General features: G+C 47.3%; 2 protein-coding genes across 2 annotated transcripts; both read left to right on the top strand.

Moving 5' to 3' along the window:
• The first annotated feature begins 6,636 nt into the window (after positions 1-6,636).
• LOC114602950 (F-box only protein 44-like) lies at positions 6,637-19,004 on the top strand. The gene is made up of 7 exons (XM_028741682.2): positions 6,637-6,924; positions 8,707-8,878; positions 11,255-11,350; positions 12,773-12,902; positions 14,911-14,989; positions 16,830-16,953; positions 18,923-19,004. Exons 1-7 carry the CDS (start codon positions 6,669-6,671, stop codon positions 19,002-19,004), a joined length of 939 nt encoding a protein of 312 aa, XP_028597515.2. The 5' UTR covers positions 6,637-6,668.
• Positions 16,969-27,378, top strand: LOC114590253 (F-box only protein 44-like). Its single transcript, XM_077931400.1, has 6 exons — positions 16,969-17,126; positions 19,049-19,300; positions 21,397-21,574; positions 23,221-23,316; positions 25,725-25,854; positions 26,033-27,378. The coding sequence occupies exons 2-6, from the start codon at positions 19,063-19,065 to the stop codon at positions 26,330-26,332; spliced, it is 942 nt and encodes a 313-aa protein (XP_077787526.1). The 5' UTR covers positions 16,969-17,126; positions 19,049-19,062; the 3' UTR covers positions 26,333-27,378.
• Positions 27,379-27,711: the final 333 nt, after the last annotated feature.

Below are 27,711 nucleotides of genomic sequence, written 5' to 3'. Positions count from 1 at the left end.
TATTGGAAAGCACACGTTTATGGGCTATACCTCCCATACGTGGAAAATCACACCCCCACAGAAGAAAACCAACAGGCTGGGAAGAAGGCTTGGGATCATCTTTTCCACGGAGGGTGCAATTTGCCGACAATTCTCTTCCCACCCCAAAAAAGGATGCAGTGTACTCTTATTCATTCATGTTCTTTATTAGTTTACAGTGCTTATAGGCCAGACTGCATAGCAGAGAGATCTCCAGGACTGGGTCGCCTCACTTATGCTCTCTCTTCTGCAAATATCTCTTGCAATAGTCAGATGAAAAGTCTCTGCAAGGCAAGGATGTTGAACTTGCACTCTGCAGAGATTGCTCCCATCTCATCCATGGACTTTGGCTGTACTGGTTGGGGCTGACGGGCGTTGTACACCAGCAGGATCTGGAGGGCGACAGATGTTCCTCTGACTCGAGAGATGTCAAAAAGAAAAGTCATACAGTGGTACCTCGGGTTAAGTACTTAATTCGTTCCAGAGGTCCGTTCTTAACCTGAAACTGTTCTTAACCTGAAGCACCACTTTAGCTAATGGGGCCTCCCGCTGCTGCCGCGCCGCCAGAGCACGATTTCTGTTCTCATCCTGAAGCAAAGTTCTTAACCTGAAGCACTATTTCTGGATTAGCGGAGTCTGTAACCTGAAGCGTATGTAACCTGAGGTACCATTGTATAGGGATCCCAGCGCTATCCTTGGCACTTGTGACAATAAATGTCAGCTGTGTATAACAGGGGTCAGCAAACTTTTTAAGCAGGGGGCCGGTCCACTGTCCGTCAAACCTTGTGGGGGGGCGGACTATATTTTTTGGGGGGGGAAGAACGAATTCCTATGCTCCACAAATAACCCAGAGATGCATTTAAAATAAAAGCACACATTCTACTCATGTAAAAACACGCTGATTCCCCAGACCTTCCGCGGGGCGGATTTAGAGGGCGATTTGGGCCGGATCCGGCCCCCAGTCCTTCGTTTGCCTACCCATGGTGTAAAACAATCCTTGATCATTGGTCGCACTGGCGTCCAACAACCACTAGAGGGGAGCAGTTCACGGATCCTGTTGTATCTAGGATGAGGCGCACAGAGATGCGACAGTAGAGCGATGCCCGCTCTCTGCCTCCAGGGGTCGCTGTCCCCATTGGTCGCTCCATGCATTTCCTTACTATTCAGAAATGTGGTTTTCCTCCTTCGTTTCAGCCTGGAATTCAGCGCTCCCCACCACCCCACCACCCCTGCTTAACGATGGCTGCCTGGGCAGGTAAGAATAGAAAGCAATAGTCTGGGGTGTTTCCTCGACCTGCCTGCCACGATCCATCTTGTGCATTTGGGCTGTTCAAACGTTACAAGAATTTTAAGGTCTTTTATATATAAAATAAGGTAAAGGTAAAGGGACCCCTGACCATTAGGTCCAGTCGTGACCGACTGTGGGGTTGCGGCGCTCATCTTGCTTTATTGGCCGAGGGAGCCGGCGTACAGCTTCCGGGTCATGTGGCCAGCATGACTAAGCCACTTCTGGCAAACCAGCAGGAACGGTACCTATTTATCTACTTGCATTTTGACGTGCTTTCGAACTGGTAGGTTGGCAGGAGCTGGGACCAAGCAATGGGAGCTCACCCTGTCGTGGGGATTCGAATCGCCGACCTTCCGATTGGCAAGTCCTAGGCTCTGTGGTTTAACCCACAGTGCCACCCGCGTCCCTTTATATATAAAATAGATGTTCATAAATGTACCAAGCAAACACATACAAATATGTAAACCACATGTCTGAAACTCACAGAAAAGTCCTGAAACCATTTTCTCTCTCCCAAAATGACCTCAAATATTTCTCTGCAAGGTCGAAGAAAATGGGAAATCTCCGCATTGTCTCTTTCACGAATCCTGTCTTAAGGGCACATTTAAGATATGCATAGGCTGTGAGCCTGTGACCTGGATTCAGGAATTGAGTAACAAAAGAGTGGCCAGGATGCCCAGGTAATCCAATCAAACAACCTAGCAGACAAGAGGAAAAAAACAACGCACTCAGATTTCTGTTGTAGTCCAGCCCTTCTGTGATGTATGTATGATGTTTCTGGAAGTGGTCTTGAGCTCCAGGGTGGGCAATTTCAAAGTCTATATAAGGGCTTGCACACCTTTGTCCTGGGTCCATCTCCTCTCTCCTGCGTGTGGGGGGAACACCCTGTTGCAACAGCTTTAATAAACATCAGGCTTATAGCCGCTTTGCTTTTGTATATCCTCGTCTGGTCTCTGTTCATTTCGCCACCGATTTGAGCCTTAAAAGGTATGCTCTCTCCGAAGGTCCAGTCTTCCTTAAGAAGCTGAACCCCTTGAAGGGACCCCATTTTTTTATATATATATTTCATCAAACATCCTTGGAGAAAGGAGGAAAGAGAGTTAACGAGAGGGCCAGCAGCGCCGTTACTTGGAAGCAAGCCCCACTGACTTCCGTGAGACTTACTTGAGAGTAAACGGAAGGCAGCTCAGCACAAGAAATCATTTGAAAGCTTGCAATGGGGAACTTGAAATGTGCAGTGCTATGCAGCTGGTCCCATCACCTCCTGGCAAATAGAAGGGGAAGAAATGGAAGCAGTGTAGATGGTGACAACAGTCACGAAATTAAAAGATGCCTGCTTCTTGGGAGGAAAGCAATGACAAACCTAGACAGCATCTTAAAAAGCAGAGACATCACCTTGCCAACAAAGGTCTGTATAGTTAAAGCTATGGTTTTCCCAGTAGTGATGTATGGAAGTGAGAGCTGGACCATAAAGAAGGCTGATCGCCGAAGAATTGATGCTTTTGAATTATGGTGCTGGAGGAGACTCTTGAGAGTCCCATGGACTGCAAGAAGATCAAACCTCTCCATTCTGAAGGAAATCAGCCCTGAGTGCTCACTGGAAGGACAGATCCTGAAGCTGAGGCTCCAATACTTTGGCCACCTCATGAGAAGAGAAGACTCCCTGGAAAAGACTCTGATGTTGGGAAAGATGGAGGGCACAAGGAGAAGGGGACGACAGAGGACGAGATGATTGGATAGTGTTCTTGAGGCTACCAGCATGAGTTTGACCAAACTGCGGGAGGCAGTGAAAGGCAGGAGTGCCTGGTGTGCTCTGGTCCATGGGCTCACGAAGAGTTAGACACAACTAAATGACTAAACAAACATGCAGTTGTGCTGGAGCCAACACAGTCCTTCTCAGAGTCGATCCACCGAAATTATTTAACCCAAGTTACTCGTGTCCACGAATGTCAACGGGCCTACTCTGAGTAGGACTTGCACCATAGACAGCCCATTGCATACTACTCACAAGTAAGCCCCGACGATTTCAGTCTGAGTTACTCTTGGGTAAGCAAACCCAGAATACCCCCTAGAAAATGATTAAGAGGATAAAGAGCAAAGCCGCAGCAGCTGTGCGTAAGGCCCTCTAAATCGTATGCAAATGAGCCTTGCCCATGATTTCTATAAAGGGAGGGGGTATGGGAGGAGAAGGGAGACACGCCCAGCTTTCATCTTGCTCCTCCCCTTCCTGCTGGTTGCTCAGCGGGGCAGAGACTCGACTTCAATTTGGAGCCTACACTATTTGTTTCCTGCACCCTTCCCAAGTCAGTATTATTTATTTTGTTTTCTTGCCTTTATTTATTGCCTCCTTTTTCTCCAAGGAGGTCAAGGTGTTGTACATGGCTCTGCCCCCTCCTCACTGAATCTCTACAACAACCCTGTGAGGTAGGTTTGGCTGAGAGGTAGTGAGTCACCCAGTGAGCTTCATGGCCAAGTGAGATATTTGAACCCTGGTTTCTCAAGGCCCTAGTCCGACACTCTAACCATCGCACCACACTGCCCCTAGAGGTTTTTAGGCAAACGAGGAGCCTCTTAGCTTTGGGCTGTTAACGGAGAAATCTTAGGGCTCCCTTGGACAAAAAACAAGGACACCAGCCAAGAATACCAGAGCAAAACAGCAGCCAGTAGGCTTGGTCCTTATTGAAGACTGTCACGACAGGACTCCCACCTGCCACAAGGTGGAACAAGATGGAAGCCCAGAACAAAAGAAGACCCCAAACTTTTATTAGCTGCTAATCCCCATGTTACACCCCGCCCAAACTACATCACTAATACATCATGGTTACATCATGAAAGGGGAGGTCTGGTGGCAGTAATCTGAGCATCCTGGACCCTGCCCCATGGTTCTCATTGCCCTCCATCAAACACCCATCAAGTGTAACAAAAGAGATACTTACATTTCCCTGTTTCCCAGCCAAGTTAATCCCTCCCTTTTGTCTTCATCTGGGTTTATTTCTGGAATGGCTACCTGTCTGGCACTCAGGTATCAGGATGCCAGGAATTATCACTCAGGCAGAGGGGCAGCCGAATAGCTGAGCTCACATGTCTATATGAATTTCTGATGTTTTCCCTGTGAGCCAGTACACAGATAAATTTATCAGTGAATTGTTATTTGGTATCATGCAGCAAAGGCCCTTTGAATAGATAGGAAGAAACTGTGATGAAGTGTTTTGTGGGGACAAATCACAAAAGTCACAAAAATGATTGTGCTGATTTTGGTAGTGGGCTGCATGTGCATGATATCTGCTGGAGGGGCAACCCCCCCCAACCTATACATAAATTCCTGCAACTGGGCAGGACCCAAAGAATGAGTGAATTGAGCAGTTAAGCATCTTTAAGTCTCTCTGGCTAGTTTCCAACTCAGAGTAGACTCAGTGGAGTTAATGGACATAACTAGCAGGTTCATTCATTGCTATGGGCCTATTCCTGAGAATAATTTAGCCGGCTACAACCCTGTGGAATGAGTGGTTTTGCAAAACCCTCTCCCTCTTGGTGGTTCAGGGTGCCTTGGTGCATGTTAAGAGAGCTGGTGGCATGGACCAGCTCCATCCCTGTTGCCAGTGTGCCCCCACTCACCCCCCCAAAAACTCCTGTGTAGTGTGAATAATGGGAGAAAGTTACTCTTTACCCCCACCCTGCCTCAATGAATTCTATATACCTCTGTGGCGATCACACAGGGTCCCCGGACGTTTGATGGTCTATTGATCCCTGTGCCACCACTATGATCACTTCCCCGCTGCCACCAACCTGTTTCTCGCGGGTACACACAGAGTCCGGACAGTTGTTAACATTGAAACAAATAATCAAGTTTATTTTATAAGCATTAACAAGGTTATGGTTTCAGATAATTTTTCTTGTCAGTTTCTTATCCTTAGTTTCTATACTGACCTATACCTTCCTAATAACATCTAACTGATTATCCCAACTGTCTATCTGAATCCTCCTAACACTTTCACTCACTCTCACATCACAACTAGACCAACCCACAGACTTATCCTCCCTCTTCCTTCTCCAACTCCTAACTGACTTTTACACAACTCCAGCTCTAACTCTAACTCCTCCCCTTGGGTTCCCACTGGCCAATCACTTCACACTCATTTAACCCTTTCCTTATGACCCACCTAAGAGGGCAAACACCACAACCTCACAATCTATTTTAACCCCCATCGGAAAAAATAAAAGGCAGTTGGTTCCCCATCCTTCTAAAAATGCAGCCGCAGAGTTGAGGAATTTTATACACAATGGACCAGGGATGGAATTTAGAGTTGTCTGACCTGTCCACTTAATTTTAAAGGATGGGTCCAGCCTACAAGATGTGGCATCACGGTTAAGAGTGTTGGAGTAAGACTTGGGTTCAAATGTCACACTGGGCTTTGAAATTCATTGGGTGCGACCTTGGTCTAGTCACTGCCTCTCAGCAAAATGCACCTCGCAGGATTGTTGGGGGGGGGGGTTAAATGATGAGGGGGCAGAGCTGGGGTGCACCACCTTGAGCTTATGGAGAAAGGCGGGATATATCATCATCTACATTATCTGTTTACTTGTATGCCACTTTCCCACAAAATTGTGCCCAAAGCGGCTCACAACATCTCATTTTGTGATTTGCACAGTCCTTTCTGAAAGCCTCTGCTTATAGTCCTTAAAAAAAAATCAGTGTTGGAGCATCTGGTAGGCGTGCAGCAGGTCCCAGGTACTACTGCAACTACTACTACTACTACTACAGTGGTACCTCGGGTTAAGAACTTAATTCGTTCTGGAGGTCTGTTCTTAACCTGAAACTCTTCTTAACCTGAGGTACCACTTTAGCTAATGGGGCCTCCTGCTGCCGCCATGCCGCCGGAGCACGATTTCTGTTCTCATCCTGAATCAAAGTTCTTAACCCGAGGTACTATTTCTGGGTTAGCGGAGTCTGTAACCTGAAGCGTATGTAACCTGAAGCGTATGTAACCCGAGGTACCACTGTACAATGGTACCTTGGTTTTCCAATGTAATCCATTCCAGAAGACCGTTCAGGTTCCAAAACATTCGAAAACCGCAAAGGGCGGCCTGCAGAGGCGTGTTCAAAAATGGAAGTGTTTACTTCCGGGTTTTCGGCGTTCGAAAACTGAAACGTTCATCAACGGAGACGTTCGAAAACCGAGGTACCACTGTACGTCCCAAATGTTTCAATTTTTCTCCATAGGGGAATCGTTCCATCCCCTCGATAATTTGGGTTGCCCTTTCCTATCTAGAAGATTTAGTGTGATCACATCCTTCTTGTGTGCTTTTCTCCCTCCCTCTCCCAGTTCTCCTCTCCAGGTGGAGTGGACCTCTTTGAAGGGCGATGGCAAGCCTCTGCGTTTTGCCCGATCACCTCCTGTTGGATATCTTGTCTCTTGTCCCTATGGGCGACCTGATTCGAAACTGCCGTCCAGTCTGCTCCCGCTGGCGGGACCTGGTGGACTTGCCGGTTCTCTGGAAGCGGCTCTTCCGGCGGAAGGAGAGCAACAAACGTGTGCCAGTTGTGCCACGTGATATAAAGGCCTACTACATTTTGGGCCGCCTGGAGAAGAATTTGATCAAGAACCCCTTTGGAGAAGGCAAGTCCCTGCTTATTCAGGAGAAATACCAACAAGCCTGCCTTGAGCAGAGAGGGAACTGATTTGCACAGTCCTTTCCGAAAGCCTCTGCTTATAGTCCTTAAAAAAACATTCAGTGTTGGGGCATCTGGTCTGCGTGCAGCAGGTCCCAGGTACTACTACTACTACTACTAATTATTATTATTATTTATACCCCACCCATCCGGCGGGGTTTACCCAGCCACTCTGGGTGGCTCCCAACAGATTAAAAACAATACAACATCAAACATTAAAAACTTCCCTATACAGGGCTGCCTTCAGGTGTTTTCTAAAAGTCAGGTAGTTGCTTATTTTCTTGACATCTGATGGGAGGGCATTCCACAGGGCAGGTGCCACCACCGAGAAGGCCCTCTGCCCCGTTCCCTGTAACCTCACATCTCACAATGAGGGAACTGCCAGAAGGCCCTCGGCGCTGGACCTCAGTGTCCGGGCTGAACAACAGGGATGGAGATACTGCTTCAGGCACAATTTCCAATGGCATCTCCAGGTAGACAATTCTGAGCTAGGCAGGCCCATGATCTGATTCAGTATAATACAATTTCCTATATTCCTGTGAACTGTCCCACATTTGGATGCAGATGAGTAGGAAATTAGATGTGTGAATTCTTACACACACACACACACACACACACACACACACACACACACACCCTCTCCTTTCCTGAAGAAACCAAGTATCTCAGGGATGCTAAGCAACTCCTCCCTGCCCCCTAACACACTCTTTTGTTATGTGGCCATGGCTAACTTAGGTCCGTAAATTTATTTATTTTACATTGGGAACCTTCCAAACACATTGCTTTTTCACCTACATTCAGAAGTGGTATAGCTGAAGCAAAGCGAGGCTGTACCATATTTCTACATGCAGAGTTTGACTCTCAGGTGTCAGGTAGGCCGTTGTGAATTACAGCGGTGTCACTGGGAATGGGAAGGAATTTCCTGAAGTGGGGAGCCACTTAAACCTGCTGAAATGAAGAGCTACCTACAAAACTCTTCTTGGTTTTGTATCTCGAGAGGCTGGTCCATAGCAGGGGGGCAGGAGGGGCTCTGTTCCCACCTGCCTGACTTTTTCCAACCATCTCAGGGTTTGGTTCTGACAACTTCCTCCTCCTCCACAGTGATGCCTGTGTTGAACTCAACAGGAAAAGGGATGGAGACAAGCAAACTAGAATTGGTTTGTTCTCTTGTCATTGGCTCTGGGCTTTCTCCCTTCTGCCCTCCCAGTCCCAATGGACACCAGCCCCTTGGGAGTTGCAGATTTCTGGGGCAGTATCCCAGAGCCATATTTACAGAACTCCAGTTTTCACAATTTCCCTGGAAAGCAGAACTGAGCGTTAAAACTGGCAAAAAGCTGATAGTTCTAGCTATTGGAAAAAACAGGAGTATTTTAAAGTTCATTTCTGGATCCCACTTTAAAATATTAGACCTTGTGAACTTAAAAATGCAGTCCAAACCGTATCTACTCAGAAGCAAGTCCTATTGAATTCAGTGGGGCTTACTCCCAGGTAAATGGGGTTAGGATTGTAGCCTATGATGTACACTATTTTACTAACAACCTGAGATATCTACACTACTCAATCCCACAAGTTTTTAAATTATTTTGTTTAACATGCCCTTTCATAAATTTCCCAGTAATTTATAGGTTGTGTGAATAGGATGCTGGACTAGATGGACCTTGGGCCTGATCCATCAGGGCTCTTCTTATGTTGTTAACCCTTCCCTCTCACTTGTCTCCTTTTCCTACAGATGGCTTGGACTATTGGACAACCAAGACTGTTGGAGAGGCCCAATGGAAAATTCAGGAAGTGTCTGAAAAGGCCTCACTGCGACTTGGAATGAGGGACTTTCTTCTGCGGAACCGCCCTGTGGATGATGGGCCCTGTCTTCAGGTTAAAAAATGTTTTGCTGCTTGTGATGGGTAAGGATAATACCATTTGATCTGGGATTCAGCTGGAGATGGGGAGAGCGATTCACTGTTTTCCTGCGGCGAATCTTGGGCAGGCATGGAAGCCTGCCTTTAGATACCCTCTCCTCAATCCTGGACCAGTTTGTTATAATATTAATAATAATCACAACTTACCTCAACAACTTCAATCTACTGAGTTCTTTTTAATATCCAATAAATTGGTATAGGGTCAGACATACCTGCATGAAACTACAACCATTCCCCCCCCCCAAAAAAAAATAAACCTCAGGGACAGTGGTACCTTGGTTTTCGAACTTAATCCGTTCCGGGAATCCGTCCGACTCCTGAAACCATTCGGAAACCTATTGGTGTTTTGCAACGTTGACCTGTTGCAGGACCTTAGCCAGACCTTAGCAGAGCATATGCAGAGTTCTAGAAAGCAATCAGTTGCAGGCAGAATGGACGAAGCAGGAACAAAATGCTGCTAAAGGTAAAGTAAAGGGACCCCTGACCGTTAGGTCCAGTCATGGCCGACTCTGGGGTTGCGGCACTCATCTCACTTTATTGGCCAAGGGAGCTGGCGTACAGCTTCCGGGTCATGTGGCCAACATGACTAAGCCGCTTCTGGCGAACCAGAGCAGCGCACGGAAACGCCGTTTACCTTCCCGCTGGAGTGGTACCTATTTGTCTACTTGCACTTTGACATGCTTTCGAACTGCTAGGTTGGCAGGAGCAGGGACCGAGGAACGGGAGCTCACCCCATCGCGGGGATTCAAACTGCCGACCTTCTGATCGGCAAGTCCTAGGCCGTGTGGTTTAACCCACAGCGCCACCCGTGGTACCCGGGTACACCTGCTACTAGTAACTTAATTACTTATAAAGTGTTTACAAGTTACTGTATACATGAACAGATACACGGATCTTAACTAGCTCTCTCTTAACAAACTCCAAATGACTCTCAGAACACCACACTGACCAACCAACACATTCCAGTCAGTAAGGTCATAAATCATAATGCCTGTGTGAGACTTCAACCAATGGTAGAGCTGTTTCCAAGTCTTCATATCTCTAGGCAGATAACTCCTCTGCTCAGTCTTCTTGGCCTTTGGCCAACTCCTAATTGACTCTCTGTGAAGCTGCACAGAATAGCACGTAGTCAAAAAACCCAACAGGCGCGGCTTCTGATCAGTTGCAAGGTGCTTCCTGCACTCAAGCGGAAGCTGCGTCAAACATTTGGCTTCTGAAAAGCGCCTGCAGACCGGAACACTTACTTGCAGGTTTGCGGCGTTCAGGAGCCAATTTGTTCAAGTGCCAAGGCTTTTGAGAACCAAGGTACCACTGTATTAACTTCTCAGCCCAGAATGTAGGAAGGGCCACAGCTCACCTGCTCTGAATGCAGAAAGTCCTGGGTCCAATCCCTAGGATCTCCAGGTAGGGTCAGGAGAGATTTCTGTGTGAAACCCTGGAGAGCCACTGCCAGTCAGTGTAGGTAATGCTGAGCTAGATGGAACAATGGTATAAGGCAGCTTTGTATGTTTTATATGCTGATCAGAACACCATGCTGCCTCTCAGGAGGCTAACAGACTCAATAATAATAATAATAATAATAATAATTAATAATAATAATTTTTATTTATACCCCGCCCTCCCCAGCCAAGGCCGGGCTCAGGGCGGCTAACAAGCAATAATAAAAACAAGTTGAATGATTACAACTTAAAAACAAAATTAAAATACAACATTAAAATATTGAAACATTAAAATATTAAAATGTAGCCTCAAGAAAGAAAGAGGGGGAGGGAATCAAATTGGCTCCAAGCCAAAGGCCAGGCGGAACAACTCTGTCTTACAGGCCCTGTGAAAAGAAATCAGATCCTGCAGGGCCCTGGTCTCATGAGGCAGAGCGTTCCACCAGGCCGGAGCCAGAGTTGAAAAGGCCCTGGCTCTGGTTGAAGCTAATCTAACTTCCTTAGGGCCCGGGACCACTTAGCAGACCACTATGAAGAGCATTCCCACAATCTCTGTTTTCTGGCCTCCTTTCAGCTTTGTGGGTTGTGTGTTCCACAGGACTTTTTCAAAGCCCTGCCACAGGGAGTGGATTTCAGGTTTGCAACTTTCTCCTTGCACACTAAACCAGGCAGGATCCAGTACCAACCAACCAACGTCCCCAAAACAGAGGCCAGAATTTCCCTGAGCACCACGTTAATAAGTGGCCAAGCCCCAGTGCCCTTCTGCAGTGAGGCTTGCTAGCCATCTCCACGGGTGGGTTGATGAGCCTCCTTCAATGGGCTGCATTTGGTTAGGCGCTTCTGGCGGCCAACTTCCCCTGTCCCCAAATGCTTGGAGCAAAAGGCAGGATAGTGATGGTGTTACTTTGTGGTTTTCACTTAGGCTCTGCGCCAAGTCTCAGTTCATCATCTTGAAGGACGAAGGCTACTGGGATGAGCTGATAGACAGGGTCAAACCCACCGTTGTGGTGACGGACTGGTGAGTGCAGTGTGTGCCATTGTGGCTGTTGGTGAGTTTGTGTGGCAAGAAGACATCTCAAAGGTTCCAGTAGATCGAAATAACAGAAGTGGCCAATGGGTTGGCCATGTCATAGAAATTCTACTCCATATTGATCCAGAGTAGATTCCAATGTACAGTGGTACCTTGGGTTAAGTACTTAATTCCTTCCAGAGGCCCGTTCTTAACCTGAAACTGTTCTTAATCTGAAGCACCACTTTAGCTAATGGGGCCTCCCGCTGCCGCCGCGCCGCCGGAGCACGATTTCTGTTCTCATCCTGAAGCACTATTTCTGGGTTAGCGGAGTCTGTAACCTGAAGCGTATGTAACCTGAAGCGTATGTAACCCGAGGTACCACTGTATAGTTAGTAGAGTAAAAACTCAAACATGTTGCAGGATTCCCAAAAATAGATCAGAGGCAATTGCATTTCATCCAGCAGAGCTTTACTGCCACTGAAGGCAAATGAGCATAATGGTCACAAACCCAATACATTCAGGATTGGCACCGTCCATAAGACATCCAGTTGCAGCAGAATTAACTTAAACTTATAATAACTTATAATAAGTTTAAACCTTAACACTAAACATACTATGTACAGAACACCACACCCGAAGGAAGAGAGATAGAAAGTGAAAGTGAAAGCCAGGCTCCTCCTGGCCCTACTTTTATAGTCAGAGTGACCTTGACTGAAAGAGATAACAGAACCAGTTTAAACCAGCTGTACTCAGCTTCTCTGAAGTAATAACCCAAACATCACGAACCTTCTGCTTGTTTCTTTCACATAGAGAAGCTTCCAGAACCCTCTTGAATTAATTAGATTAGGAAAGATCTCTACACATCAGATCAACACTTTCTGGACTAAGAAATGCAAATGGACAGGACAATGGTGCAGATCTGATAGGACCTGGACTTCAGGACCACGGACAGTTCCAAAGTTGGCAATAGGCTGCAACAGAGGTCCAACTTTTTTGGACCTGTGCAGGCTTTCACCACCATGCTAAGCCCAGCTTTGGTGGCGTGACAGCTTCCTTAAAAGATACACATTGCTTTCCTAAGGTGGACAGTGACTGCCTGCCAGTTACCCTGGCCAACAAAACTCTGTCATCATGGCTTCTAACAACATGGGTGGGGTGGGCACCTGCAGGGGCCTCTGGCTAGTAGCTGAAGTGACCAGCCACAGGGTCATCCGCCACTAACTGCCCAGCGGTGATTGGCAGGAGAGGGGCCAAGATGATATCTGTTACAACTTTGACAATTATTAGAGGAAGAGAAGAGAATTCTGGGCTAAGCTGGGCCATTGTCCTGATCCACCAGCCAGGCTCTTCTTAGATTTTAGCTCCTTGTGAGAGTGAGGATTCAGTACGATTTTTATGGTGTGGCATATTCTCTGTTTCTCAATATAGTTTTTACTGCACCAAAGGAACCCAATACCAGCTGCGGGTACAGCTGTTATCAGCAGACTTCAAGGTCCTAAGAGAGCGGTGTTCTGAAGACTTGTTCATGAATGGATCTAAACATGGAAGGTGGCGAGAGGTAAGAAGGAAGACGGTTCGGAAGCTTCAGCTGGTGCAGAATTTGGCGGCCAGGTTGCTCCCCAAGGCAAGATGGTTTGAGCATATTACACCTGGCACCGACTGCACCAGCTTCCATTTAGTTTCTGGACCCAATTAATTCAAAAGTGCTGGTTTTGACCTATAAAGTATTAAATGGCTCAGGACCGTAATACCTCAAGGACTGCCCCTCCCCATATAAACTGACCCAGACCCTGCAATCACCATCTGAGACCCACCTTCGTGTACCCCTTTCAGAAAGTGGCAACCCAAGAGCCAGGGCCTTTTCTGCAGTGGCTCCTCGTTTGTGGAATGCTCTCCCCAGGGAGGTTCACCCGGTGCCCTCATTATATATCTTTAGGTGCCAGATGAAAACGTTTCTCTTCAACTAGGCCTTATGCTGATTAATATTCTACATCCTTTTAAATATGTTTGTGGGAGGGAGGTTACTGTTTTGCTGTTTTTGTTTTGACTATTTATTTGTGGTTTCACCTTGTATTTTCACCTTGTGAACTGCTCTGAGATCTTGAGATGAAGGGGAGTATATAAGTCGAATAAATAAATAAAACTTAACTGTAAGCCACCCAGAGTGGCTGGGGAAACCCAGCCAGATGGGCAGGGTATAAATAATAAAAAATTATTACAGTGGTACCTTGGTTCCTGAACGCCTTGGTACTCTGGTTCCTGAATGCTTTGGTACTCGTACGTTTTGGCTTCCGAACGTTCGAAACCTGGAAGTGAGTGTTCTGGTTTTCTAACGCTTTCGGAAGCCAAACATCCAATGCGGCTTCCACTATTGTTTCTGCGCGCCTGCGCCAATCAGAAGTCACACCTTGGTTTGGAAGTCAAACGGACTTCTGGAACACATTCTGTGCAGGAACCAAGATAACACTGTTTGGTTATATTTATTTCTTTATTAATAACCCAGGCGGAAGGTTGGGGCCCAGGAGTCGCAGTCTGCAGCAAATGGGTCCTAAGAGAGATTTCTGCCTTGCCCCCTATCTTTGTGGAGTTCACCTCTGTTGCACAATTTCTACTGTGCTCTTCCATTTTGGAACAGTTGTGTGCATCCCTAACTGTCTCGATATAACTATTCATTCCTTTCACAGCTTGTAAAAGATTACTGTTGCCTTTTTGTTCCTCTTGCATTTATGGCTGTTTTTATTATGTACTCTAAAGGTAAAAATAAAGGGCCCCTGACAGTTAAGTCCAGTCATGAACGATTCTGGGGTTGCGGCGCTCATCTCGCTTTACTGGCTGAGGGAGCTGACGTTTGTCCGCAGGCAGTTTTTCCGGGTCATGTGGCCAGCATGACTAAGCTGCTTCTGGTGAAACCAGAGCAGTGCACGGAAACACTGTTTACCTTCCCACCAGAGTGGTACCTATTTATCTACTTGCACTTTGACGTGCTTTCGACCTGCTAGGTTGGCAGGAGCTGGGACCAATCAACGGGAGCTCACCCCATCGCGGGGATTCGAACCGCCGACCTTCCGATCAGCAAGCCCTAGGCTCAGTGGTTTAGACCACAGTGCCACCCGCGTCCCTTATTATGTACTCTAGACGAATTTTATTTTTGCATTTGCAAATCTTATTTTGAAAATTACAGTGGTACCTTGGTTTCTGAACGTCTTGTTGACAAACCTTTTCGGTTTTTGAACGCCGTAAACCCTGAAAGTAAATGCTTCAGTTTTCGAACACGCCTTGGAAGTCGAACATGCCAAGGTACCACTGTATGTTATTTTTCTCAATTTTGTTTATTAAATTTGCAGACTTTCCTTTGCACCTCTGTTTTCGAACATTTCAGAACTCGAATGGTCTTCCGGAATGGATTATGTTTGAAAACTGAGGTACAACTGTACTTTGAAATAAATGCTGCAACAGCCTGCCCTACGGGACATTTCGTTGAAGGGACAGGCAAGGAATAATAATGCATAAATGAAACTTTACCCAAATCACCACCCATATTTCTCTCCCCCCCCCCCATCCTGTAGGTTTGTTACTCCATCTTTGGCTGCCCTCCTGGTGTCCGCTACATCTTCTTTGAACACCGAGGCCAAAATGTCAACGAACGTAACCATAAAGGTGTGCGCATAACTAACACCAGCATCACCCTTAAGTTTACTTACACTGTTGGTCAACGGAACTGATTTGCTGAATTCCCTTTAAAGCTGGAGAGAAAACAAAGCACACCCCTTCTTTGGCTGGGCCAATTGTTTCTTTACTTGTTCTTGTGAGGGTGAGACTTTTACAAGGTATTTTTTTTGGTACCGCAGAATAAATGCATTTTAAATTATTTTTGTGATCTGTTGCTGTTGCCATACGTCTGTACGGCCTCCCGCTTCTTGAGGTAGGACACATATCAAAATATATATTGAAATGTGGCGAAATGGTCAGAGTGTCGGACTAGGACCTTGGGAGATGCCGGGTTCAAATCCTGCCCCCCCCCACTTGGCCATGAGGCTCACTGGGTGATTTGGGGCCAGTCATGGCCTCCTGGCCTAACCTACCTTGCAGGGTTCTTAATGGGGATTAAATGAGGAGGGGGAGAACCATGCAAGGCACCTGGAACTCCTTGGGGGAAAAGGTGGGATATCAAATTCAATAAATAGACATTACAATACAGGAAGGGAAGGCAACAGGGGAATGTTGTTGGCATCCGTCTGCCTCGGAAACGTCTGCGCTTTTGGGAGTGAAGGCAAACTGTTGGGAGGTTGCAGCTTATCCTGTGGCTGCAGAGACCAATGCCAAATGAGGGCAGGTGAAGGAATAATAAATAAATAAATAAATAAATAAATAAATAAATAAATAAATGTTGATTATTTATTCATTCATTCATTCATTCATTCATACATACATACATACATACCCCGCCCATCTGGCTGGATTTCTTCAGCCACTCTGGGTGGCTCCCAACAGAATATTAAACAGAACAAAACATCAAACATTAAAAACTTCTCTAAACAGGGCTGCTTTCAGATGTCTTCTCAAAGTCAGATAGTTGTTTATTTCCTTGACATCTGGTGGGAGGGTTGGGCGCCACCACCCAGAAGGCCCTCTGCCTGGTTCCCTGTAACCTCACATCTCGCAGTGAGGGAACCGCCAGAAGGCCCTCAGCGCTGGACCTCAGTGTCCGTGCTGAACAATGGGGGTGGAGATGCTCCTTCAGGTATACTGGGCCGAGGCCGTTTAGGGCTTTCAAGGTCAGCACCTGGTTGTGCTGCTGCAGATGCACCATGGCTGTTTCTTTTTTCTGCTTTCTGAACCGATGCCATCTTTCCGGACTTGATGAGGCCCTAAGCTACTGAAGGTAATGGGACCCTTTATATGTCCAGCTGTCCTTTGTCAACAACAAATTGTCACTGGTTTTTTGTGTTGAATATATGGTAATTTATGGACCTAACAGGTATCTAAAGCCATTTTTTGTTTATCTTATATTTTGGAAATGTACATCCAGTCCCACACCCCTTTAAAAAATTTTGGGCGCCCAAGAGAGTGGGGCCCTAAGTTATAGCTTGTTTAGCTTATACGTAAATCCGGCACTGGGTTGGCAGAAGTGTCCAAATGTTTCTTTGATTTGTGCTTGGATCTTCCCGCCCCACTTGTCATCCTCCTCCCCGCGCCACATTCCTTGAGAACCTATGAAACCCCCCCTTTCGTAATTTAAAACATAAAAGAAAGAAGATGTCCACCTCTCTCCCTTTTCTTTCTAATGTCTCAACAAACAAAACTGATCTGTTAAAAATGTTACTTGAAAAAAAAGGAGAGAGAGACATTGCACATACTTTTGAAAACCAAGAAAATCTGTAATAAAAATACATTTAAAAAAAGAGAGCAAGAAGATGATTCAGAAGCTGTGCTCTTCTGACACGAGGCTAAGACCCGAAGTCCGTCCTGGGATTTAACTTCCTAGTTAACGTCACAACTCGCGCGTTGGACGGCACGACCGTCGCTGCAAGCAGGAGACAGACGCGCGTCATCGCCTTGCCCGGGATTCCCATCTCCGGACCGCCCACGGAGGGGGAGGCGCCGCCTGCGTAGTCCGCCCCTCCCCTCCCCGGAGGAGGCAAAGCAGCAGCGGGGTGAAGGGGGAACGGCTCCTGGTTCTTCTTCCCACTTGTCCTGCCTGCCTGCCTTCGGAAGCTGGAAGCCGAGCGGGGCAGAGACTGCTCATCTTTCCCAGCTGGATCCTGCTCGCTTCCTAGCCCAGGTAAACGCCCCCAAAGGCGGTCCTTTGAGGGTAAGGCGCGCCTGGCTGGGGTGGGGGGACGTCTTAAGTCTTGGGTAAAGGTAAAAGGTAAAGAGACCCCTGACCATTGGGTCCAGTCGTGGCCGACTCTGGGGTTGCGGCACTCATCTTGCTTTATTGCCCGAGGGAGCCGGTGTACAGCTTCCGGGTCATGTGGCCAGCATGACTAAGCCGCTTCTGGCGAACCAGAGCAGCGCACGGAAACGCCGTTTACCTTCCCGCCAGAGTGGTACCTATTTATCTACTTGCACTTTGACGTGCTTTCGAACTGCTAGGTTGGCAGGAGCAGGGACCGAGCAATGGAAGCTCACCCCGTCGTAGGGATTCGAACCGGCAACCTTCTGATCGGCAAGTCCTAGGCTCTGTGGTTTAACCCACAGCGCCACCCGCGTCCCACCAAAGTCTTGGGTAGGATCAGCAAAAAGGGAGTTAGTTGGGCAGTGGTCCCGAGAAGGCTCGGGAGCTGTTCGGTAGCAGAGGGTGGTGAAAGAGGATGCCCCTGAACATGTGCAGAGTGGCACTCTTCCAACATGCTCATGGCCTCAGGTCAATGAGAGCAGGAACTGAAACTGGAGAATCGTCTTGCTCATAGAATCTTAGAGTTCCGAGGACCCTCTCTAGTCCAACCCCTGCAATGCAGGAATAAAGCTGTCCCACATGGGGATCGAACCTGTGACCTTGGCCTTATCAGTGCCACACTTCTAACCAATTGAGCTACCCAGTAATGTATTATGCTTATTAGGGTTTGCACAGAATTTACTTTTATGCCCCTGGCATATGCAACCTCTGGATTTCGGAATCTGAGAATACTACTCAGGGAGTGGAGTGGGGGCTGCTGGCATCATGCCCTGTTGTGGGCTTCCTGGAGGGGACCTGGTTTGCCTGCCCCCCCCCCCCCGAAGGGTCACAGGATGCTGCATAAGATGGCCCTTTGTGGTCTGATCCAGAAAGGCCGTTCTTGTCTCACCTTAAACCTCCCCATCGCAAAGGGCTGTAGCTCAGAGATCTGCCTTGCATACAGAAGTCCCCAGCATCTCCAGTTACAATTGGGAGACTTCTGCCCGAAATCTTGCCAGTCAGTGTAGACAATACTAAGCCAGGTGGGCCACTGTTCTGACTCAGTATAATTCCTATTTAATGTAGCCATAATTTGGAACCATGAGGACTAGAATCTTACTTTGTTTTTAGGGAAAAGACCACAGTAGTAGAGTGTACAGAAAGTGCTAGGTTCAGTTTCCAGCATCTCCAGGTTGGGTTGGGACTGTCCCCTGCCTGAAGCACTGGAGAGCTGCTGCCGGACAGTGTAGACAATACTGAGCCAGATGGACCAGCTGGCCTGATTCTGTATAAGGCAGTTTCCTGTGCTCCTATAAGAAGCAGAGAGGGATAGGGATGGGGGACCTGCAGGCAAATCCTCTCTCCCCAGGCTTTGCCCATCACCAGCCTTATTTCATACCTTCCTTAAGAGTTTTGGCCTGGCCTGAATGTGTCCTTGAACTCAGATCCTGCATCTGGCTTGCCTGGATGGAGGACAAAGAAGTGTGTGAGCTCCTCTGCTGTACAAAAAGTTCCAAATTAATATTTGCTGCTCTGCCCTATTTTGCTTCTGGCCCCACCCACCATTGGCCCCCGGGAGACTCCCTAGAAAGGAATGTGGCCCTCATGCTGCAGAAGATTCACCACACAGATCTATGGCCCACCTATGCAGTCTGAACCGGGGACCACCTGCACCTGCTCTTCTCCTTTTGCTTCTGAAGGCCTCTGACGCTTGGAGACAGCTTCCACGTCAAGGATGCTCATGAGATCGGCATCTGCTTCCTGCAAATGGACTTCATGTGACCCTCTTCCCTTTTATGGTTCTGTTTTGTTTTTCTTCTTCGCAGGCCCTTGAAGGGAGATGACGAACATTGGCAACTTGCCAGACCACGTCATGCTGGACATCTTGTCGCTGATTCCTATGAACGAGCTGATTCTCAGCTGCCGGCTGGTCTGCTCCCGGTGGAGAGACCTGGTGGACTTGCCCATCTTCTGGAGGAGCAAATACCGCCATAAAAATGAGAACTTGAAGAAGACCAAAGAGTTCTATGTTTTTTCTCACCTGGAGAGGAACTTGATCAAGAATCCTTGTGGAGAAGGTGTGACCCTTTTGGCCTTTTCTTTCTTTTTTTCTGAAATGTCTTTCTCAAAGAATCTGGTATTGGGAAAGCTTTGACCCTGCAGATGTTGCTGAACTACAACTCCCACCAGCCTCAACAAACATGCCAGTGGTTCTTCAATGTCTGGAAGGCCAAAGCTTGCCTAAACCCGGCCTGCTGGTTGGTGGGAGACCACATGTTTGGATTCTCCCCTCCATCAGATAACCTCCTTGTCTGTGGAAAGGAGGCATCTAAGACCACTGGAGTCTGGTCCATTAGGGTGGACCCCCAGTCTCAGTCTGCCCTCAGGTAGCCCTCGCTTGTCCTGCCTTCTTACTTGCGCCCAGTCCATGGGGTAGCACTGCCTGTTAGTTTCCTCCACCTTAATCCGTGTAGAATTCAACAAGGTGGGGGATGGGGACAAAGCTGGAATCAGTTGGCTCTGCCTGCCATTGGGTCTAGCGCCACCTACTGTTGGGCTCCCTGCCTTCCACCCTATCAGTCCCAGTGGGCACCAGTCAGCAGTGGACTAGTATGCGGGTGGCGCTAACCACTGAGCCTCTTGGGCTTGCTGATCAGAAGGTCAGTGGTTTGAATCCCTGCGATGGGGTAAACTCCCATTGCTCTGTCCCAGCTCCTGCCAACCTAGCAGTTTGAAAGCATGCCAGTGCAAGTAGATAAGTAGATACTGCTGTGGGAAGGTAAACACTTACTGCGTTCTGGTTTCTGTCACAGTGTCCTGTTGCACCAGAAGCAGTTTAGTCAGGCTGGCCCCAAGATCTGGAAAGCTGTTTGTGGACAAACGCCGGCTCCCTTGGCCTGAAGCGAGATGAGCATCACACCCCATAGTTGCCTTTGACTGGACTTAACTGTCCAGGGGTCTTTTACCTTTTACCTTTAGACAAGATAACTTGTTTCTTCTGCACAATAGTCTTCTATGTCCACAGTTGTTATTTTTACATAGTGGAATATTGAAATGTCTGTGTTCAAAAAAAGGTTAGCTGGACCGCATTATATTTCTGAATGAGAAATTTTGGGGTTTCTAGATAATGGCCAAGGGGGCCCATCACCTCCTGGCAAATAGAAGGGGAAGAAATGGAGGCAGTGAGAGATTTCACTTTCTTGGGCAGAAAGTGAAATCTCTCATGGTGACAGCAGCCATGAAATTAAAAGACGCCTGCTTCTTGGGAGAAAAGCAATGACAACCCTAGACAGCATCTTAAAAAGTAGAGACATCACCTTGCCAACAAAGGCCCGTATAGTAAAAGCTATGGTTTTCCCAGTAGTGATGTATGGAAGTGAGAGCTGGACCATAAAGAAGGCTGATCGCCGAAGAATTGATGCTTTTAAATTATGGTGCTGGAGGAGACTCTTGAGAGTCCCATGGACTGCAAGAAGATCAAACCTATCCATTCTTAAGGAAATCAGCCCTGAGTGCTCACTGGAAGGATAAGATCGTGAAGCTGAGGCTCCAATACTTTGGCCACCTCATGAGAAGAGAAGACTCCCTGGAAAAGACTCTGATGTTGGGAAAGATCAGGAGAAGGGGACGACAGAGGACGAGATGGTTGGACAGTGTTCTTGAAGCTACCAGCATTAGTTTGACTAAACTGCGGGAGGCAGTGGAAGACAGGAGTGCCTGGCGTGCTCTGGTCCATGGGGTCACGAAGTGTCGGACACGACTAAACGACTAAACAACAACAAAGATATGGTTGGGGGGGGAGTTTAGGCTGGTAGCAGGATTGGAGATAAGTAAAATCTTATGAACAGGCAGTAGAGAGAATGCAGCTATAAGTTCCCATTTCCCCCCAAATATTCAGATACAGACACATTTGAGTGGATTTGAATGGAGACAGAAAAAGGGCAATTTAAAAGGACACAAAGTTAGCAAATATACATAGCAGTGGGCAGAAACCCCAGACCTGGGGCAACTGTAGAGCTCCACATCTCTCTTAAAGGTAAAGGTAAAGGTAAAGACCCCTGGATGGTTAAGTCCAGTCTAAGGAGACTATGGGATTGTGGCGAGAACAGGATATTGGACTAGATGGGCCATTGGCCCATCTTATTGCTCTTACGTTCTCATTTTTTTCTCCCAGAGGGCTTGGACTTCTGGGAAACCCAAACATCTCCAAGGGGCCAGTGGAAAACTAAAGAAATGTCAGAAGCGGATTCCTCAAAACTCCAGAAGTGGGATTTCCTTCAGAGGCATTTCTATGTGAAAGATGACGCCATCCCTTATCAAGAGGTTAACAAATGCTTCGCTGCCTACGGTCGGTGAGGATCACAGCAGTGGCTGAGCCATAATTCATGCATGTAGATCATAGAATCATAAGAGTTGGAAGGCACCCTGAGGATCATCTAGTCCAACCCCCCTGCAATGCAGGAATATGCAGCTGACCCACTGAAATGAATGCTCATTACTAACTTAGATTGGCTTCAACCTTTGTGTTACCACACTCTAACCAACTGGGCTATCCAGGAGATAGTACCTCCTCTTCAAATACAATACAGTGGTACCTTGGTTTTAGAACAGCTTAGTTTATGAACAACTTGGAAATAGAACGCTGCAAGCCGAGAAGTAGGTGTTCTGGTTTGTGAACGTTACCTTGGAAGAGGAACATGTTCTGCTTCCTGTTGAGTGTGTTCCATTTGTAAATTGAGTCCCCCGCTGCTAATCAGAGGCTTCCTGTTGAGTCTGCTGGCTGTTGAGTTCCGAGCACCAATGCAACACAGAGGTGATATTCGGAGCTTTTGTTTTTGCTATTTTTTGCTCTTTCGTTTGTGTGGCTTTTTTGGTTTTTTGACTGCGACTTGTTCTTCGTTTTATGGGACTGACTTGTGGCTGTGGCTTATGACTTCATTTTTGTGATTGTGTGGAACCCAGTTCAGCTACTGACTGATTGTGTGACTGCAGAAATGGATAAAAGCCCCCCATCCAAACAATGACTATCATCAGTGCACGTAAGGTTTTTTTTTTTTTTTTTTAGTTTTTCTATCATCTACAATACTGTCTTATTTATTTTATAGTACAGTACATTGATACTTTCATTTTATGGAACAGTGGTCTTTTTGATAGTAAAATTCATGATAAATTGCTGTTTTAGGAGTTGTTTTTAAAAGTTTGGAACAGATTAATCCATTTTGCATTACTATCTATGTGAAAGCATGCCTTGGTTTTAGAAAGCTTTGGTTTTGGAACAGACTTCCGGAACAGATTATGTTTGGGAACCAAGGTACCACTGTAATCACAGAAGGGGATAACTCTATGCTAGGGTTTTTATTTTTTGTGGGGAACCCCTCAGATGTTGTTGGGCTCCATTTCCCCTCTGCCCCAGCCAGCATGCCCAGTGGTCAGGAATGATGGGAGTTGGGGGGGGGGGGTGTCAAGCAATAACTTTAAGCCCCAAAGTTGTCCATTCCCTCTTTAAATCTTACAACGGTAGGAACCTTGCAGGATTAGGGTAAAGCCCCATATAAGCCGCATTCACACATTACACTCTGATGTCACTTCAGTAAGTCATGGCTTCCCCCAAAGAATTCTGGGAGCTGTAGTTTAAGGGAGCTGATAGTTGTGAGGAGACCCCTATTCCCCAAACAGAGCTACAATTCCCAGAGTGGCTTAACAGTCAACCCCTCTTTCCCCAGGGAGCTCTGGGCATGGTAGTTCTGTGAGGGGAACAGGGGTCTGGTAACAACTCTCAGCACCTTTAACAAACTACATCTCCCAGAATTCTTTGGGGGAAGAAGCCATGACTGGCTAAAGTGGCATCAGAGTGTTTTTAATGGTGTGAATGTGACTATCATCTGACATTCTGCTTCCTGCAACAGCCAACCCAATAGATGTGCGAAGCATGTATTGAAAGCAGCGTTGTCCAAACTCTCAGGGTGGTTTTTGATGGTTTTCCCGTTTTGTGCCTCAGGCTCTGTGTCAAGTCTCAGCTCATCACTTTGAAGGATGAAGGCTACTGGGACGAGCTGATGGATGAGGGCAGGCCCACGATTGTGGTGAAGGATTGGTGAGTGACTGAGCAACCTGTCCTGGCTGGGGGTGGGATCAGACCAGGAGGTACACAGTGAGACAGAGTTCTAAGGTATCTATGAGTTCCACACAACAGGAGGGGCCAGTGGGTTGCAGACAGAGGAACAGGTTTTGGTGGACCATGGACAAATCCAGAAGTGGCCAGTGGTTTGGGCACAGAATAGTGAGTCTGGCTAGAGGTTGGTAGGCCATAGAATCATAGAGTTGGAATAGACCACAAGGGCCATCGAGTCCAACCCCCTGCCAAGCAGGAAACACCATCAGAGCACTCCTGACATATGGTTGTCAAGCCTCTGCTTAAAGACCTCCAAAGAAGGAGACTCCACCACACTCCTTGGCAGCAAATTCCACTATCGAACAGCTCTTACTGTCAGGAAGTTCTTCCTAATGTTTAGGTGGAAACTTCTTTCTTGTAGTTTGGATCCATTGCTCCGTGTCCGCTTCTCTGGAGCAGCAGAAAACAACCTTTCTCCCTCCTCTATATGACATCCTTTTATATATTTGAACATGGCTATCATATCACCCCTTAACCTCCTCTTCTCCAGGCTAAACATGCCCAGCTCCCTTAGCTGTTCCTCATAAGGCATCGTTTCCAGGCCTTTGACCATTTTGGTTGCCCTCCTCTGGACACGTTCCAGTTTGTCAGTGTCCTTCTTGAACTGTGGTGCCCAGAACTGGACACAGTACCCCAGGTGAGGTCTGACCAGAGCAGAATACAGTGGCACTCCTAACCATGAGACTCCTAATCCCAGGGTCATGCACTACGCTGGACGAAAGGATTCCTACATAGACTACATGAGGAGGAGGAGGAGGGGTTTGGATTTGATATCCCGCTTTATTACTACCCTAAGGAGTCTCAAAGTGGCTCACAATCTCCTTTCCCTTCCTCCCCCACAACAAACACTCTGTGAGGTGAGTGAGGCTGAGAGACTTCAGAGAAGTGTGACTAGCCCAAGGTCACCCAGCAGCTGCATGTGGAGGAGTGGGGAATCAAACCCAGTTCACCAGATTACGAGTCCACCGCTCTGAACCACTACACCACACTGGCTCCCAGTGACTCTCATGGTCCCTTCCAACTCTACAATTCTGTGATTTTATGCCAAGGCATCCTAGCCACAGGTGGGTGGGGACATGCTGTCTTCTCTCACTCATCAAGGCATGGGGATTCAGTTGAGTTTTTCACAAAAAGGGATATGCCGTTTTCTCTCACTTCTCTGACCTAGCAGAAATGAAATGAAACACTACGGCGGGGAATGTTTGGGTGTGCTGACTTTACAAGGAAGCAGCCTGTGGTATCGGAAGCTGTATCCTGTGCACATCTGAAGGAGCAAAGGCTCGTTCCCGGGCCCCTTTGCTGACTGTAAGGCAAAGGGATGGGGAACCTCTGGCCGTCCTGATGTTGTTGAACTCCCAGCTCCCATCACGGCCAACTGCAAGGAGTGATGGGAGTTGGCTTCTAGCAACACTTGGAGGGCCACAGATTCCCTGTCCTAAAGGAGATGTCCAAGTAGTAGCCATTCAGAAAAAGCTACACACGTTGATAAGGGAAAGGAAGGGCCTGGTGGCAGCCAAAATGACATATTTGTGCTAGTGAACTTCAGTACAGTGGTACCTCGGGTTACATATGCTTCAGGTTACAGACGCTTCAGGTTACAGACTCCGCTAACCCAGAAATAGTGCGTCACGTTAAGAACTTTGCTTCAGGATAAGAACAGAAATCTTGCTCCGGCGGCACGGCGGCAGCAGGAGACCCCATTATCTAAAGAGGTGCTTCAGGTTAAGAACAGTTTCAGGTTAAGAACGGACCCCCGGAACGAATTAAGTACTTGACCCGAGGTACTACTGAGGTGGTTATTAGGTCACACAAACACACCACTTCTCTGCTGTGTAGCGATATGCGTGAAGGCCACCATTGTGCCTTCATGAAGGAGGAGAAGGGGATGTTGCTGTATCCCTGGCTCTCTGTGGAACGTAACTCACCTTGGCAATTTCGAGTGGTACCCAGTTCAACTTTGATAGCAGAAGTGCCGATTGGGGCTTCATTGATTTTTCATTTTTAATACCTCGTGAGCCAGTTCTCTGCCAGAAGGCTCCTGACAGAACAAGCTCAGCAATGTGATGGTCTTCACTCTTCCCCTCTCCATCCTGGGGCCAGGGAGATGCTTACATAGGAAGCTGTCTTACACTGAGTCAGGACACTGGTCATCTAGCTCAGCATGAGCTACACTGACTGGCAGCAGCTCTCCAGGGTTTCAGACAGGGGACATGCCTGGAGATGAACCTGGGACCTTCTGCATGTGAAGTGGATATCCCAGCATGGAGGTGCAGCGAATCTAACTCTTGGTGTTCTTTTTCCTTGGTCTGCTCTGCCCCTAAAATAAATAGGTTCTATGGTGTTCTCGGCCGCCGCTACCAGCTCTCTGTAAAGCTCTTGTCTGCAGACTTCACTGTGATCAGAGAATATTGTTCCAAAGGCCGGTACACGTGCTATTCAGAAGATGAGGAATGGCGCGAGGTAAAGTCAGCTCAGTTCGAAGAGTGGGGTTGGCTGTGGCCCATGGGTGCATCCAGTGGTAAATGGTTCCTTGCGTATTGGGGGGGGGGTAAGTGCCTTCTTCCCCTGCCCAAGTGGCTAATCTGTCCTAAACCCAAGTAACTCTGCCATCACCCCCCTCTCTCCCCCCAACATTCAGGTTTCGCACACATTTCACAACTTCCCTCCCGGAGTCCGCCACATCTTCTTCCAACACCAAAGCCAAAATCTGAACTGGCAGGAATCCGGCCTTCTGATGAGAATAGCCAAGCTCTTCAGAATAGCCAGATGCATGAAAACAGACCGAAGGATGAGGATCACCAAAAGCAGCGTCACCATTGGCCCGTTTTCCTTGGACAAAACCATGTACTATAAGGACGGCAGAGACTTGAGCAGCTGTAGCTTTATTTATTACCGCGGCATCCAGTGTCCCTGCCGCGGCAACTATCTCCACTGGTAACAAGTACTTTTGTTTTCTCCCGCGAGTCCTGCGTGGAGTTCTTCCCCTCGTCCTCCTCTAAAATTTGCATCGGTCTCGAGGCAAATTTCAGATGTTCTGAGCTTCTGTCACGTTGTATGCCTGCACCTGCTCACTCTCTCTATAATGGGCATTTCTGGAATTAAAGAACGCAGGCTCTTTCTCGGCGGGCTATGCAGGAGGAGGATGGAAGCTAGCTCTGAAACTGAGATGGTTTTCAGGCAGCAGAGGGTCTTCCATTTTCACAGTACAAGGTGCAGGGACATGGAACAGGGAATTGACTCATTGAGTGAATAAAATAATTCGTTCGTGCTCTACCTAGTTAAAAGGGCATTGGCTATTGTTGCCTCTTACATTGTTTGACTTTGTGGCTATACTTTTTTGGGGGGAAGAACAGTCCTGTAATTCTCTGTGGACTCGGTGTGTTTTTCTATCTGACTACTTAGGTGACCATGCCATTCCTGTGACTTGTGTGTGGCCTATGACTCAGGCAAGCTTCTGCAGAAGTAACTCTATTAAGAAGTAACTCTATAAGGTTACTATCTGACTGCTGGTTAGGTTTGCTCACTTGAAATTCAGGTCTTTTTTGCTGGCAGGCTCCATGTAGAATTGTTACAGAATGAATTTCATTGCCATTTGACCCTGCTGTTTACATTCTCCCATATACCTCTGTCATATGTATGTGTTTATACAGAGGACAGCACTTTATGCATCTGATGAAGGCAACTCTAGCCCACAAAAGCATCTGCCATAAAAAATGATCCAGACTTTAAAGATACCACAAGGCTCTTGATTTTGTTGTTGTTGCAGCAGACATGCAACACTACCTACCTGGCTTTTTGAAGGATCTATAAGGGAATGACAAAGGTTCCCCCATCCCTGCTCTACAGAAAATATTAGATGGATGGACTAAATGTGGTATCAATGTGTTAAACTCAATGTAAAGCTTTGCTGGGAATGTTGATAGCAGATGGGCATTAACTATCAGGGGGGAAATTGAAGATTAAAATGGGACAGCTCTAAACAGACTTGAAGCAATCACCCATCTGCTTTATCCCTGTGTGAACTTGCTACCTGAATTGTACAGATGGATCAGAAAGTGACGTGAAGTGGTAACAGTCCTAAGTGCAGAGACTATGATGGTGTGAACTGCTGGGGGTGCTTTACATAATATAAGTGCTGAAATAAATAAATGAAAAGACCATGCCACTTCCATTCTGCATGTGGGGGAACTACGTGAACATTGCACCCCAGGTGAAGGAGACAAGTTTGGAGACCATCTAGGTTTCCCATCTGGGGGTGTAAGTTTCATCTCTGGGGGCAATACACCCATGGACGGATCTGAAAGTGAAACCAAGGTG

The sequence above is a fragment of the Podarcis muralis genome, chromosome 7 (genome assembly GCF_964188315.1).
Source record: "Podarcis muralis chromosome 7, rPodMur119.hap1.1, whole genome shotgun sequence".
Taxonomy (NCBI): domain Eukaryota; kingdom Metazoa; phylum Chordata; class Lepidosauria; order Squamata; family Lacertidae; genus Podarcis; species Podarcis muralis.
The sequence above is the reverse complement of the archived record's forward strand: the minus strand, read 5'-3'. Positions and strand labels throughout refer to the sequence as shown.

Coding starts and splice junctions, on each gene's coding strand:
- LOC114590253 (XM_077931400.1), top strand. CDS start 19,063: ATGACGAACATTGGCAACTTGCCAGACCACGTCATGCTGGACATCTTG. Junction 19,301..21,396: donor CAAGAATCCTTGTGGAGAAG/GTGTGACCCTTT, acceptor TTTTTCTCCCAG/AGGGCTTGGACTTCTGGGAA. Junction 23,317..25,724: donor ACGATTGTGGTGAAGGATTG/GTGAGTGACTGA, acceptor TAAAATAAATAG/GTTCTATGGTGTTCTCGGCC.
- LOC114602950 (XM_028741682.2), top strand. CDS start 6,669: ATGGCAAGCCTCTGCGTTTTGCCCGATCACCTCCTGTTGGATATCTTG. Junction 6,925..8,706: donor CAAGAACCCCTTTGGAGAAG/GCAAGTCCCTGC, acceptor CTTTTCCTACAG/ATGGCTTGGACTATTGGACA. Junction 16,954..18,922: donor GAGGGGGAGGCGCCGCCTGC/GTAGTCCGCCCC, acceptor TTGCTTCTGAAG/GCCTCTGACGCTTGGAGACA.